At 42.8% G+C, this 13031-nt stretch overlaps 1 protein-coding gene across 3 annotated transcripts in view; it reads left to right on the forward strand.

Annotated features, from left to right (window-relative positions):
- LOC118426271 (piwi-like protein 1) overlaps nt 1-12912 on the forward strand; it is a 29206-nt gene extending 16294 nt beyond the window's left edge. For all 3 annotated transcript variants that reach the window (XM_035835556.1, XM_035835558.1, XM_035835557.1), the window contains 14 exons: nt 316-521; nt 930-1124; nt 2412-2586; nt 3051-3111; nt 3640-3757; nt 4745-4859; nt 5673-5860; nt 6470-6545; nt 6710-6910; nt 7994-8168; nt 8872-9025; nt 9918-10043; nt 10576-10723; nt 11444-12912. In XM_035835556.1, coding sequence (XP_035691449.1) covers nt 316-521; nt 930-1124; nt 2412-2586; nt 3051-3111; nt 3640-3757; nt 4745-4859; nt 5673-5860; nt 6470-6545; nt 6710-6910; nt 7994-8168; nt 8872-9025; nt 9918-10043; nt 10576-10723; nt 11444-11560 — 2055 coding nt within the window. In that variant the 3' untranslated portion in view covers nt 11561-12912. The remainder of the gene's footprint in view (nt 1-315; nt 522-929; nt 1125-2411; nt 2587-3050; nt 3112-3639; nt 3758-4744; nt 4860-5672; nt 5861-6469; nt 6546-6709; nt 6911-7993; nt 8169-8871; nt 9026-9917; nt 10044-10575; nt 10724-11443) is intronic.
- The last annotated feature ends 119 nt before the right edge of the window (nt 12913-13031 follow it).

Below are 13031 nucleotides of genomic sequence, written 5' to 3' on the forward strand. Positions count from 1 at the left end.
CTCAAACGAACGCCTGGAGAAGAGGGTTGGTGAGGAGTCACTTCGTGAGTTGTTATAAGATGAGGTGGAACACAAGGGTGTCCGCTTCTCCATGCTGAAGGAGCACTTAGAGCAAATCGGGGAGACCTACGCCTTCGATAGGAAACATGTAAGACAAATTCAGGCTGAAGACAATTGTAAGTGTCCCTTTTTGTTTTATCAACACGGCATTGGTGAAATGACCGGTTGATTAAGTGATCGGCTAATAGATTGATTGAAGATTGATTGATTGATTGATTGAATAATTGTTTAATTGGCATCTGTATCCTCCTATAGGAGACCGTGCTGTCTTCCAAGCAGCGCAGTAACGGCGCCGACATCAAGATCACGATCACGCTGACCAATGAGCTGTCCCCGACCTCGCCGATGTGCATCCAGCTCTACAACATCCTGTTCCGCAAGGCCCTGCACGAAATCGGCATGAAGCGGATCGGCCGAAACAACTACAACCCTGGAAAGACTATACAAGTCCCTCAGCATGGGTAAGACTACAATCTAACCTAACGTTAATTCTATACGTCGATGAAGGTTAGACATTCAGATGATAGAATACGCAAAATGTCTGGTACCCGCCATGACAAGCAACTCACTCAGTTTATTCTTGCACAGGGGGCCATTTTTCAAATTGGATTTTGGACTTGCATGGTGATTTTGAAAAGTACATTCAAGAAGGTTAACCTCCTTGGTACATTTTTGAGCTTGTTTTTAATTTTGAACTTGTCCATGTCAAATGGGGCAGCCATCTGGGAAGAGTCCATCCTCGCGCATGAGCTGACTCTGGAACTTTGGAACCCCCATTTTTGCATGGGGAGGAACAGATGGGTGATGAAATATGTTGTATTTGCTCGAAAATGTTGCCTGTCTAATGTTGCTGTTCCCTCCCTTCCCAGCCTTGAGGTGTGGCCGGGTTTGGTGACCTCCGTCCTGCAGTACGAGACAAAGACTCTGCTGATGGCCGACGTCTCGTACAAGATCCTTCGTACGGACACTGTGCTGGACTTCCTGTATGACCTGTACAACAAGACACAACAGAACTTCCACGAGAACGCCACCAAGAAGCTGGTCGGGCTAATCGTACTCACAAGGTTGGCTTCTAGTCCTTTTTTTCAAACTTGAGTCCTTCCTAATAAGCCAGTTCAAGGATCCAATTGCGTATGCGCAGTGATATACGCTGTGGGTGAAGTAGACTGCTTTGTCATAAGAAAAAATGCCGAAATTCATAATTACCCCCACCCGATTGTAATACAATATCAATGAGTTAGGCTTGCCCTTATTGTTCTAGAAGTTAGGATGTCAAAGTTCATTCTATTTCATAATCTGCATATGTACCAAGTTTAATACTTGTTTTAGTAATTAGGATGATAAGTTTGTTTCTCGTCTTTTTTTGCCATACATTGTATCGTGTACGATCCTTGCGCAATAAAGTTCTTCTGCGTCAAAGTTGAATACCGATGAAACATAAACAAAACACACTTGGGATTATGTATCAAGCATGGTCAGACCAGATCTATTTACTGTTTAAGATAGGCAAAATTTCTTCAAGGAACATGCCGTACACACTTGTTTTCTCTCGCCTTTATTAAGGACCTTGAAGCAAACGAAAGGATGGACAGGAAAATACCCTGACCTAAAGCATTGACAACATAGCCTGGGTACAATCCTCCGTAGTGACCGCTAGTGAGCCAGCCACTTCGGAGGATGGTACTCAGGCTATTGACAACAATGGTATTGTTTTCATATAGTAACACTTGTTCTCTTCTTAATGAAGTCAACTTATGGTCAGTCATCTTTCTAAGGTTAATCCCAAATGGGCATTAAACTAATCATTGAAATACTGGTATAAAAAACACACGTTTCGGCTAGCTAGAGAGAGTCACCATTATAACAAGTCGCCTTGGGGCCCAAAATCTATTCGGGGTCTAATCAAGAACTACCAACAAATATCAACACAATCCACTGGAGCATTGAATTTCTTGAATTGTATTGTTCATACAACAAACAACACACAGCAAACAAAGAACTGTATAGCAATCTTCCTTATATTTCAACTGAAGTCAGTCAACGTCGGTTAAGCCTTGCTGGACATGTTGTTCGACATGGCGAACCAGCCGGTAAACTGCTCTTTTGGTCCCCAGAAGCAAATAGGTCAATTTAGAAGTTTATTGAAGCAGAGACTGGACTATATGATAAGGACCACATTGAACTGATGAAAGATAGAACACAATGGAAGCAGAACTATGTGGATGCTTCAACTTGTTAAAAGTATGAATAAACGGTATTGTTCATGGGACATCGCACATGCAACGCACCCACCCACTCGACCCCCAAACATTACCTCCCGACGAAGGTTCTGCTTTTGTTTTTCCCACCAGGTACAACAACTGGACGTACCGAATCGATGACATCGCCTGGGACGCGAAGCCTACGGACAAGTTCAAGATGAAGGACGGAACGGAGATGACGTATGTGGATTACTACGCCAAGAAGTACAACTTGACCGTAAGGGACATGGACCAGCCTCTGCTCGTCAGCCGACCGAAGAAAAAGGTGATCTGCATAGACTTTAATAGATTGTATTTATACTTGGGCTCGAAATCCTGGGTGCATATATGTACCCCCACTACTACGGTACACTTATTACATAGCATATTCGTGACTTTTAAGGGTTCACCCAAAGTTTGAGTTGTGCAGTCTGTGCGCATCAAGATTTTGTGGAGGGTATACGTTCGTAAAGGTACTACGACGTACTATAACACAGCATATTTGTTATGGCATTTAAGGGTCCGAAAAAAGAGTAAAACCTTAATTATGTAACTAGATTCTATAAATATAAGGCAGCTTTTGCAGGGTAATGCCAGGCCTGAAGTGTTAGATTAAAACATTGGCTTGGGTATCTGTAGAAGGTAAAACTTCTGGACATCTTGCGGTGTTGCAGGTAACAGAAAAAAGTATTTCGTGTTAAGTCAGTGCCCCTTTCTGAAGCTGATTTGTTTTTGTTGTTATGTTTACAGACGCAGAAGGGAGGAGAGGAGGGGGTATTGCACATTCTGCCTGAACTTTGCAGTCTTACAGGTCCAACCGCTCATACTCAAGGCTTGGCTCATAGTTCGGACAATGTGATTGTTATGTATGACTTAAGGATATAGAAACAAAAAACCAATAGAATCATATACTAGTAGCTAATATCCGTGGATAATTGCTTTTCACCCATAATTAGCCTCAGAGATAAGGATATAGGAGCCTGGGGTATTATTGATTATCAGAAATCACTTGTAAAAGGAACACCTAATAATCACAGTCTCTAGTTCTGCTTAGCTTGTTTGTTTTTGACCTTTACTTGTCATTCTTGATTGATTTGCTTGTAGCATTTGGTATAGGGCTAGTAAGTCTCGAAAAGTTCATCCACCAATGACTTTGGGAAGGCAGAAACTTTTGTCCCCAAATGTTTTTTGCCATATTATTAAGCATTGACTGAAAAAATGCATTTATAATTCAAATTCATTTACCCCAGCAAGCGAGAGATTGTGTAAACACTGTGGCTACATGAAAGCATTATTACGTAGGGCCGTGATTTGACCACAATGTTGTATTTGTGTTCAGGCCTAACGGATGAGCTTCGGGCTGACTTCAGTGTCATGAAGGACCTATCCACCCTCACCCGCCTGTCTCCGGGAGACCGAAACAACAGCCTGCACGAGTTCATCAACACCCTAAACAGGTAAGGAACATTTGTTTTTGTTTTACTTTTATTTTTTGTTCATTCTTATTCATTTTTGTTGGATGACCGCCTGTGGCTTTCCTCGGCGCAATGATGGCCTATGCGAACGTTTGCTAATTAAAACGGTTTCTAATTTTCCTTTCCCGACCACTTAGGAATAGTAATGTGCAAAAGGACACAAAGGGTTGGGGTCTGTCATGTGTTTAAAACGTTAAAACATTTCTTATGTTCCTTTCCCAATTCTCTAAGCAATGAGAAGATACAGAAGGACATGAAGTGCTCGGGCCTGTCGTATGTTTAAAGCGTTTACAACATTTTCTCATTTTCCTTTCCCATTCTCTAAGCAATGAGACTCAGGTACAGAAGGACATGGATGGTTCTGTCATATGTTTAAAGCGTTTACAACATTTTCTTATTTTCCTTTCCCAATTTCTAAGCAATGAGAAGGTACAGAAGGACATGAAGGGTTGGGGTCTGTCGTATGTTTAAAACGTTTAAAACATTCTCTCATATTCCTTTCCCATTCTCTAAGCAACGAGAAGGTACAGAAGGACAAGAAGGGTTGGGGCTGTCATATGTTTAAAGCGTTTACAACATTTTCTCATTTTCCTTTCCCAATCTCTAAGCAATGAGAAGGTGCAGAAAGACATGAAGGATTGGGGCCTCTCGTATGTTTAAATCATATTTTTTAAATGTTCCTTTCCCATTCTCTAAGTAATGAGAGGGTACAGAAGGGTTTGAAAGGGACCTGTCGTATGTTTAAAACGTTTACAACATTTTCTCATTTTCCTTTCCCAATCTCTAAGCAATGAGAAGGTGCAGAAAGACATGAAGGATTGGGGCCTCTCGTATGTTTAAATCATATTTTTTTTAATGTTCCTTTCCCATTCTCTAAGTAATGAGCGGGTACAGAAGGGTTTGAAAGGGGCCTGTCGTATGTTTAAAACGTTTAAAACATTTTGTCATTTTCCTTTCCGAATATCTAAGCAATGAGAAGGTGCAGAAGGACATGAAGGGTTGGGGTCTGTCGTTCGACAAGACTCTGTTGAAGCTGGAGGGGCGCGTCATGCCGCCGGAGAAGATCTTCCAGAACACGGCAACAGTAAGTACTTTGTTTGCTTGTTTGTTTGTTTGCTTACACAGCAAAGAAGAAATGTGAAAAAAGGTAAAGCAGTCCGATGATAACTAGTGGTAGTGAAATGTGTCTTCGCTGCGGCTCGCGTTTTTTGCCATTAGCGGTGACATTATGTGGAAACAACAGCTGATATTGTGTGTTCCCATGCAGAACTTTATCTGCATCTTCCCAATCAGAATAGTGCCAAAATAACAGGGACGTTTTGCTGGCCATTTCAGTATAACTGTAGCCCCCAGGATGCTGACTGGGGTCGTGAGATGCGAGAACGGACTCCCGCCAATCTCATAATATGCAGAACTTACTCCTCTTTCCTGGCCCCAAATGAGCAAAAGTTGGACAAAAATTGTCGATTAAAGTGTGTTGGGTTCTTTTACGTGCAGAGGTTTGATGCTTGAGCCTGATGCCTGAAGCTCCCTAGTTCTTAGTTTAGTTCTAGTTCTAGTCCTAGTTCTAGTTCTAGTTTTAGTTCTAGTTCTAGTCCATAATCTGCAAACGTCCTGGTAGGAATATCACGCAGACGGAGGAGGTGCAGCGTCTGGACTATGTGATGACAGCAACCTGCTGCAGCTGCTCTTGAATGTGTCCAGTGAGGGGCTGTTGACAATGTGGGTGGAGAGGCTGTTTCACTCGGGAATTGTCCTGGCGTGAAAGGCATACTTTGCCGTGTCACACCTGCATCGTAGACTTCTGTACTTATGTGAGTGGTTGTCTTTACGTCACCATCATCAAAAGTTGGACGAAAATTGACGGAATATTTTTTTTTTGGGTCGTCGTTTTCAGTACAGCTACAAGCCACAGGAAGCGGACTGGTCGCGTGAGATGCGAGGGAAGCAGCTGATGTCTTCCAAGCCCATGAAGAACTGGCTTCTGCTCTTCACGGCCAGGGACTCTGGTATAGCCCAGGACTTCCTGCAGGCTCTGGTAAGGGTCGCAGGCCCCATGGGAATGAACATCAACGAACCTGTCATGTAAGTCATCTGCTTTATTTATTCAGTTTACCACATTTTGTGAAAGGATTGACATAACAGGTGGCTATCACCTTTGCAAGATGTCAACCCGAAGACCAGACTGTAAGGTTTGATCCACTCACACCAGGAAGAACCCATACCCTTTTCGATAAGTGCGCTGGGATCTTGAGGTGTGGCTTCCCCAGAACATAGGACCTCCATTTAACGTCCTATCCGAGGGACGGCCCAGCCGAAGCCAGGTTCTAGGTACATATCGATTCACTGCTAGGACACATAAATCATCTCCAACAAGATCTCTTTACTAGTGACATAGTAGTGTCGCTGACGAAAACTACTGGATAGTAGTTGAATGTAGTAGTTCAAATGTATGACCGTTTCCAACACCATTGCTTGAGTAACTACTTTTTGGTGTATCTTTTTACCTGGATGTCTAACCTACATCGACGATACTGGCTGGTGTCTGAAACATCTGCGTTGGAGACCTTACTCAGTTTTATCTATTTTGTACATATCTATAATCTACCTGGATATCTAATTACCTTGAATGATGTATTCAACGTTGTCCAAAAATGTCTTAACGTCCAGATATTACCTCATGTTTCTGTGAAGGTGTGAACTGAAGGATGACCGTCCTGACAGCTACCTGCAGACCATGAGAGAACAGATGAACGACAAGACCCAGATGGTGAGCCGCGAAGAAGCATGGAATAGTCTTCTTCACATTTCTTCTTAAGTTTTTAAGAAATCCTTCTAAATAGTGTCACAATCATCAGTAAATCAATATTTCACGGAGGTATGAGGTCTTCAAACTCATGTTTTTTTGGTTGTTTATTTATTTGTTTGTTGTAGGTGGTGTGCGTAGTGTCGAACAACCGAAAGGACCGGTACGACGCCATTAAGAAGTTCTGCTGCGTGGATCGCCCGGTGCCGAGCCAGGTCATCGTGAGTCGTACGCTGAGCAAGAAGCAGATGTTGATGTCCGTGTGCACTAAGGTCGCTCTGCAGATGAACTGCAAGCTGGGAGGGGAGCTGTGGGGCTTGGAGATCCCGGTATGGTATGTTTGTAGATGCATAGGCCCTTTAAAGGGGCTTTCCACTCCAGACGGGACTATTATTTTCCGATAGATATTAATTGTAGGACGTGACAAATGCATACTACTTCACATTATACGACAAAGTACCCATTAGCCCCACGCGCATCAAAAAGCATTCAGTCTTCTACAAAACACACAATTACCATGAAATTAAATTAATTATTCTCAGCCTATGGCTGAAGACAATGTGCCTGACAACGCCTGACTAAGTCACAAACCTAATTTCAGGGGCGCCAAGAAAAACATGTCTTGTTATGTGTTCTTTGATATCTTGTGACCTTTTTGATGTGCTTAGCGCCCCTCATTTATGGCGAAAATGGGTTTAGTGAGTGTCATGTTGTTTTACAAAGTGTCATATTGTTTTACAAACACACAATACGTAATTCCCAACAAGTGGAATTCCATAAAAGGTCGGCTGATCATGTATTCATTGATACATTACCTATTGGAAAATAACACTCCCTTCTGCAGTGGAATGTCCCTTTAACAGAGATCAGAACTCATGTGCGGCGACTGGAGTTCTAGGTAATATGTCAAAGGTAAAGGCCCTGAAAAAAATAAACAAAACCCGCCTGGACATTGTTATGCAAATCGAAACAATGGTCGAGACACGGACACTGTTTTCAATTTCGGGGTACATTAAATTTTGTAACAACTTCTTGCGTATCGTATTGCCTGAATGTACAATATTTGACGTAAGAAAAGACTGTTTTAGCAGCCAAGTTGTCGTGCAGGATTGATTGCATCATCACTATCATCGGTCGGCTGCGGTGCCGTCATTTGCCGTCAGTTTGGACAAAGAGGGCATATGATGTCCTGAGCGGTTCCTCTACTTGCATTTTGAGGGCGTGTCCAATAAAGCGCAATTGGCGCTTTCAGACTTGATAATATTGGTTGCATTTCCTCCCATTGCCGCGCTCGCGGCTGAAGAAGCCGGTGGTGGTGGGCATCAACTGTTACCCTGATTTCCTCACTACCTCATTTATGTTAGCCAAAAGAAAGTGCATGTTTGTATTTCCTGCCAATGTCTCGTTTGCAGATTAAGAATCTGATGGTGGTCGGGATTAACTGTTACCAGGACTCCCTCACCAAAGGCCAGTCCGTCGGTGGTGTCATCGCTTCCATTAACAGCTCCCTGACTCGCTGGTACTCGCGCTGCACCTTCCAGCGCTCCAGTCAGGAACTCATCGATGGGCTGAAGGTCTGCTTGCAAGGTGAGTGGAACAGGTGTCATGGGTTCGAAGCCCAAGTATTATGATAAGCTATTCTAAATTATGAGGTTATATGGTGAGGTTTGGTTCATATTTCAGCAGCTCATTGACGGGCTGAAGGCTGAAGGAGTGGAACAGGAGTCACGGGTTCGAAGCCAAAGATTTTGATAGAGATTTTTCAAGGCGAGTCAGAGGTTTAATGACTTCTCAGTAATCCGGCCGGGAGGTCATTAGGGGTCATAGGTTCGAAGCCCCCTGGTCATTATCTTTCTTGCTGTAAGTTCTTGGAATGCTTCTGGTTCAAGTCCAAAATAGCTATCAGCCGTAATTAGGTTGGTTATTACGGTGATGGGTTATGATTGCATGTTATTGTTTGCTATACTCTGCAGGGATAGGTACTAATCTCCAGGCAGATCTGCCGGTAAGGAGTTTAACTGGCCAAGGCGTGTTCTGAGCCACCGGTAACACTTCTTGGCTAGCTTAACTCCTTATGCTGCCGATCTACCGGCCTGGAGTTTGGAGTGGTACAAGAGGTTGTGGTTTCGAAACTCTTTTAGTCATCTAATGAACAACTGACACGTTGTTACTCTGTAATAAGCACTGTTCACCGCTCCAGCCTTAAAACTGGTATGTCCATTTTAACTTACCGTTTCTCAAAAAAAGGAGACATAATGTGATCTCGCTCCATCCATTGTTAACGTTACAGCCGCCCTGAAGAAGTATCAGCAGTTGAACATGAACCTCCCCGAGCACGTGATCTTCTACCGTGACGGTGTGGCTCGCGGACAGCTAGACGCGGTTGTGGGGCAGGAGATTCCGCAGGTCATCGACACCTTCACGACATTCGGGGTCGACTACACGTGAGTAGCGTACATGACCGTATAGCTAAGTGCACAACCTGCCGTACGTTTTTTTGTGGGGAGGCCACGTATTCCTGAAAACGTTCAGATGTACTAGGCAGGCGCGTCGCCCGTAGTGGCACGTACGGGGGGCGAAACCGCAGTCCGATGGTACACAAACTTTTGCCTCCACGTAAAGTTTTACGGCGTGTCTGCGTGCTCCATTATCCGTCGGATTCTCTTCAAGTTCGTACGGTGGCGTACTTACCACTTACGAATCCCAAAAGATTGCCCACGTTTTGGCATGAGCACGTATTTGCACGTACGACGGGTTGTGCCCTTAGCTTAACATGTCCTAGGCGTCGTGTGGGGCGCAACTGGTACAGTGTTCGGCTCGGAAACTAGAGGTCCTGAGTTCGATACTTGCCGTCGTGCCCCCGACGTTATGCCCTTGGAAAAGGCACTTTACACAACCTTCCTCACTTCACCCAGGTGTCAAGAAGGGGTACTTGACTTCGGTCGGGGAAGTTAAAGAAAATACTACCTTTACCTTCTGTCTGTACTGTGTATGTGGCAAATTAATGTTAACGTAAATTACTAACTTGCGTGCCAGTGAGTGCCACATTGTCCTGGTCTGTCCAAAAGCAAACATAAACAAACAAAAAACATGTCCCACAAGTAAGCTGTCAGAATTTTTGCTGTCCTGTAAATATGATTTGCACGGCAAACGAATATGTTGAAGTTGAGGGTAAAATCTTGATTGCTAATTATGATATTTTGACTAAGACTTTTGAATATAGTCATAAGGGAACTGTAACCTCACCCAACCATACTATGAGTAAAGGTCATGCATATTTATACGCTTTGAAAAAAAATCTGGTGATAGTAATCCTAAATCTTGTTTCGCCTACAGGCCGAAGGTAACGTGGATCGTTGTGAATAAACACGTCAACACCCGGTTCTTTGAGGAGGCCGGAGGCGGACTGCAGAACCCTTGCCCTGGAACTGTGGTGGACACCGAGGTCACCCGACCACAGTGGTAAGGTTTCACACTAACAAACAAACAAACAAACAAACAGAGCAATCAGCAACTAATGGTACTTTACTTTCCTAAGACTTTAGATCCTCCTGCAACCTGTTTTCCTCCAGGGAAAGACAGTCTTTTTTTTCACAACCGTTACGTTAGAATTTATTTTCATCAACATTTTGGTGACCGTCTAGAAAATATCTTCAAAGACAAAGACCAATGCCTTCCAGGTAATGCTATGCTGAAAATGGTGAAGGAAGACATAATTACATTTTCGCCCAACCAAGCTAAGCACAGGTCATAAAAAAGACAATCACGCCTGTAAAAATAATCATAAAGGAGCGTAAAAGTTGGGCTTCATCTCGCTTCTTGGTAATGTTAAAAATGTAGGACTGTGTGGGTTTAGCATTAGTCAGTTTGTCAAAACGCATGAGGAATATAAATTTGTCCTTTCTATCATTAGCATAACTAGTACAATGTAGCACAAAGTGTATTTCATCCGCTTCTACTGTGTTTGACAGGTACAAAATTCTGTTTCTCTCAGGTATGACTTCTTCCTGGTGTCGGGGACAGTTCGCCAGGGTACAGTGACTCCCTGCCACTACAACGTGGTGTGGGACACCTCCGGACTCAAGCCTGATCACATCCAGAGGCTTACCTACAAGCTCTGTCATCTCTACTACAACTGGCCGGTAAGACAAGCTTCTATATATAGGGCTCAACAGCTCGCTGGAAAAGGAAAGATCCAGTTTTAGTTCACTGAAGAGCTAGTCTTCTGCTGGTCATGACAGACAAGACAGAAGCTATGTACAGTATTTACACGTGCATTGTACCGAGGAAAGTGCTCTTTACGAAAAGCACAATGAACATCAGACCACGGATTAACATCCTGTCCTACGGACTGCAGCCCTTTCCGGTGCATGTCGGGTAAGCGACTGTGACAGCCAGAAAAGAACTCACGGATTCTGAGTTCCCGAGGCAGGGCTGCTAACCACTGGACTACACGGCTACCTGGAAACAGTAGAAATTGGATAAATAGACGGAGTTACTTTCCGGAGGAATTACATTGTAGCAGGCCAAGGAGGCCTCTAGCAGTTTGATATGTACCTGTCTATATATTTGGCCAATTTCCACCTTTCCTGCGACCTGTGTAGTTAACTAAGACAGCAAAGCCTCACCGGTCCATTCCACTAGGCCATGTTGATATAATTCTAAGGATGACGTCATCAGGCAACCCCTCGTGGCGTTTGTGTTAGGTTAAATAATGTAGCAAGTGGCAGGACAGAGCTGGAGTGGCTGGTCACCACATGTGTTTAAGTAAGAGTAAACAGTTGTAAGGCTAGATCATGTTAAGGTAAACATTATGTATCTGCTTGCAAATGTTAACTCTCTTGTTAAATCCTACATTTCAGGGCACCATCCGAGTCCCCGCACCATGCCAGTACGCTCACAAGCTGGCCTTCCTGGTGGGACAGAGCATCCACACCGCACCGTCAGAAAACCTGGCCGACCGTCTCTACTTCCTGTAGGTTACAGGTCATGACCTGGACAAGGGGCAGAGGTCAAGGGTGATTTTGGGCCTCCTGGTGAATGACCTTGGTACTGCAGCAGCACTTTCATATTTTTTTTGTCCTCGACGTGATATGGTCTTGAGTTTTTGGTGGCAGAATGATAGCTTTTGGTGTAAGAAAGACATGGTGTAGATTTGCAAACCCTAGTAGTTTTCTATGGAACTGCAGGGCCATCTTTGTTAAGATCTTTCTAGGGGGATAACTTACCAACGGGATGGCAGATTCCCATGGTATCTGCCATGCAGGTAACTTAAAACAGGCTTAGCATTATATATGTTTGTGGTGAAAATAATGGAAAATAAGTCAATGTAGGGTTACTATATAATACAAATATGCTAAACATCAGGTCTAGATCTGTGATTTGTTCAACATCACCTACCTCCTTTCTTTCATGCCTAAATACAATATATAACAATCCTGAATATCAAGAAAGGATATCTTCCTTACAAATTCAATAGTACATCCATAATTGTAATATTCAATATTATATATTCAATATCAATATCATCATGAAAGTTCATCTGTAATGGTACATTTCATGATGAAATTTGATACCTTTGTTCAACACAAAGCATAAAAGCTCACCCCGAACTTTCAGTCGCTCTTACATCAACCTTCTTCAGGAGTGAAGTAATGATTCGATTACTCTGAGCACATGAATTTTCAGAGACAGGTGAATCGAGTAATGAATTGTAACTCCTGAAGAGGATTGACGTAACAATATTAGCCATTCAAAATAAAACCACCAAATTTTCACTAATTCTTCATCTTGATACACTTATTAAGTGTACTTTACAACCGTATCACAACAAGAAGAAACCACAATACTACATTACTATCTGAGTCATTAGTTTATCTAATCAATTAATTATCTTTTAGCTATCAGTCATGATTATTCAGAGGACTCACTTAACTATATTTTACAGTCAACATTTCCCTATTACCTTCCATGTACAATTTTACATTTAGCAACGGCAATTAGAACAATCGTGATTTTGGCAATAAAAATGAAATGAACATTTTGTATCTAGCTGTAGTTTCTACAAGTTTAATTTGTAACTTTTGTGAGTTCCCGACAGAAAATTCACCGAATCATATACATTGTATTCGTTTCGAGTAGGAGGACATTTCCAACAACAAATATGCTTGGTATCTATATCTAGTAACACAGAATAATGCTCTTCACAATAATGTGCACGATTTTGTGATAAATACAATACATGAGGAATGTTGTGTAAGGGACATACAATGTACTATCCTGTCTAACTTCCAAAAATGGAACCAAGAAAAACATGGTGTCTCATACGAACCAAGAAAAATATGGTGTCTCATACGTACATAAGAAAAAAAAGGTGAGACACTTCTATCATGTGGTCATAATACCCCCCTCACATTAGGCGAAAATCTATCGGACGACGAGTCTGCGAGC

The sequence above is a fragment of the Branchiostoma floridae genome, chromosome 11 (genome assembly GCF_000003815.2).
Source record: "Branchiostoma floridae strain S238N-H82 chromosome 11, Bfl_VNyyK, whole genome shotgun sequence".
Taxonomy (NCBI): domain Eukaryota; kingdom Metazoa; phylum Chordata; class Leptocardii; order Amphioxiformes; family Branchiostomatidae; genus Branchiostoma; species Branchiostoma floridae.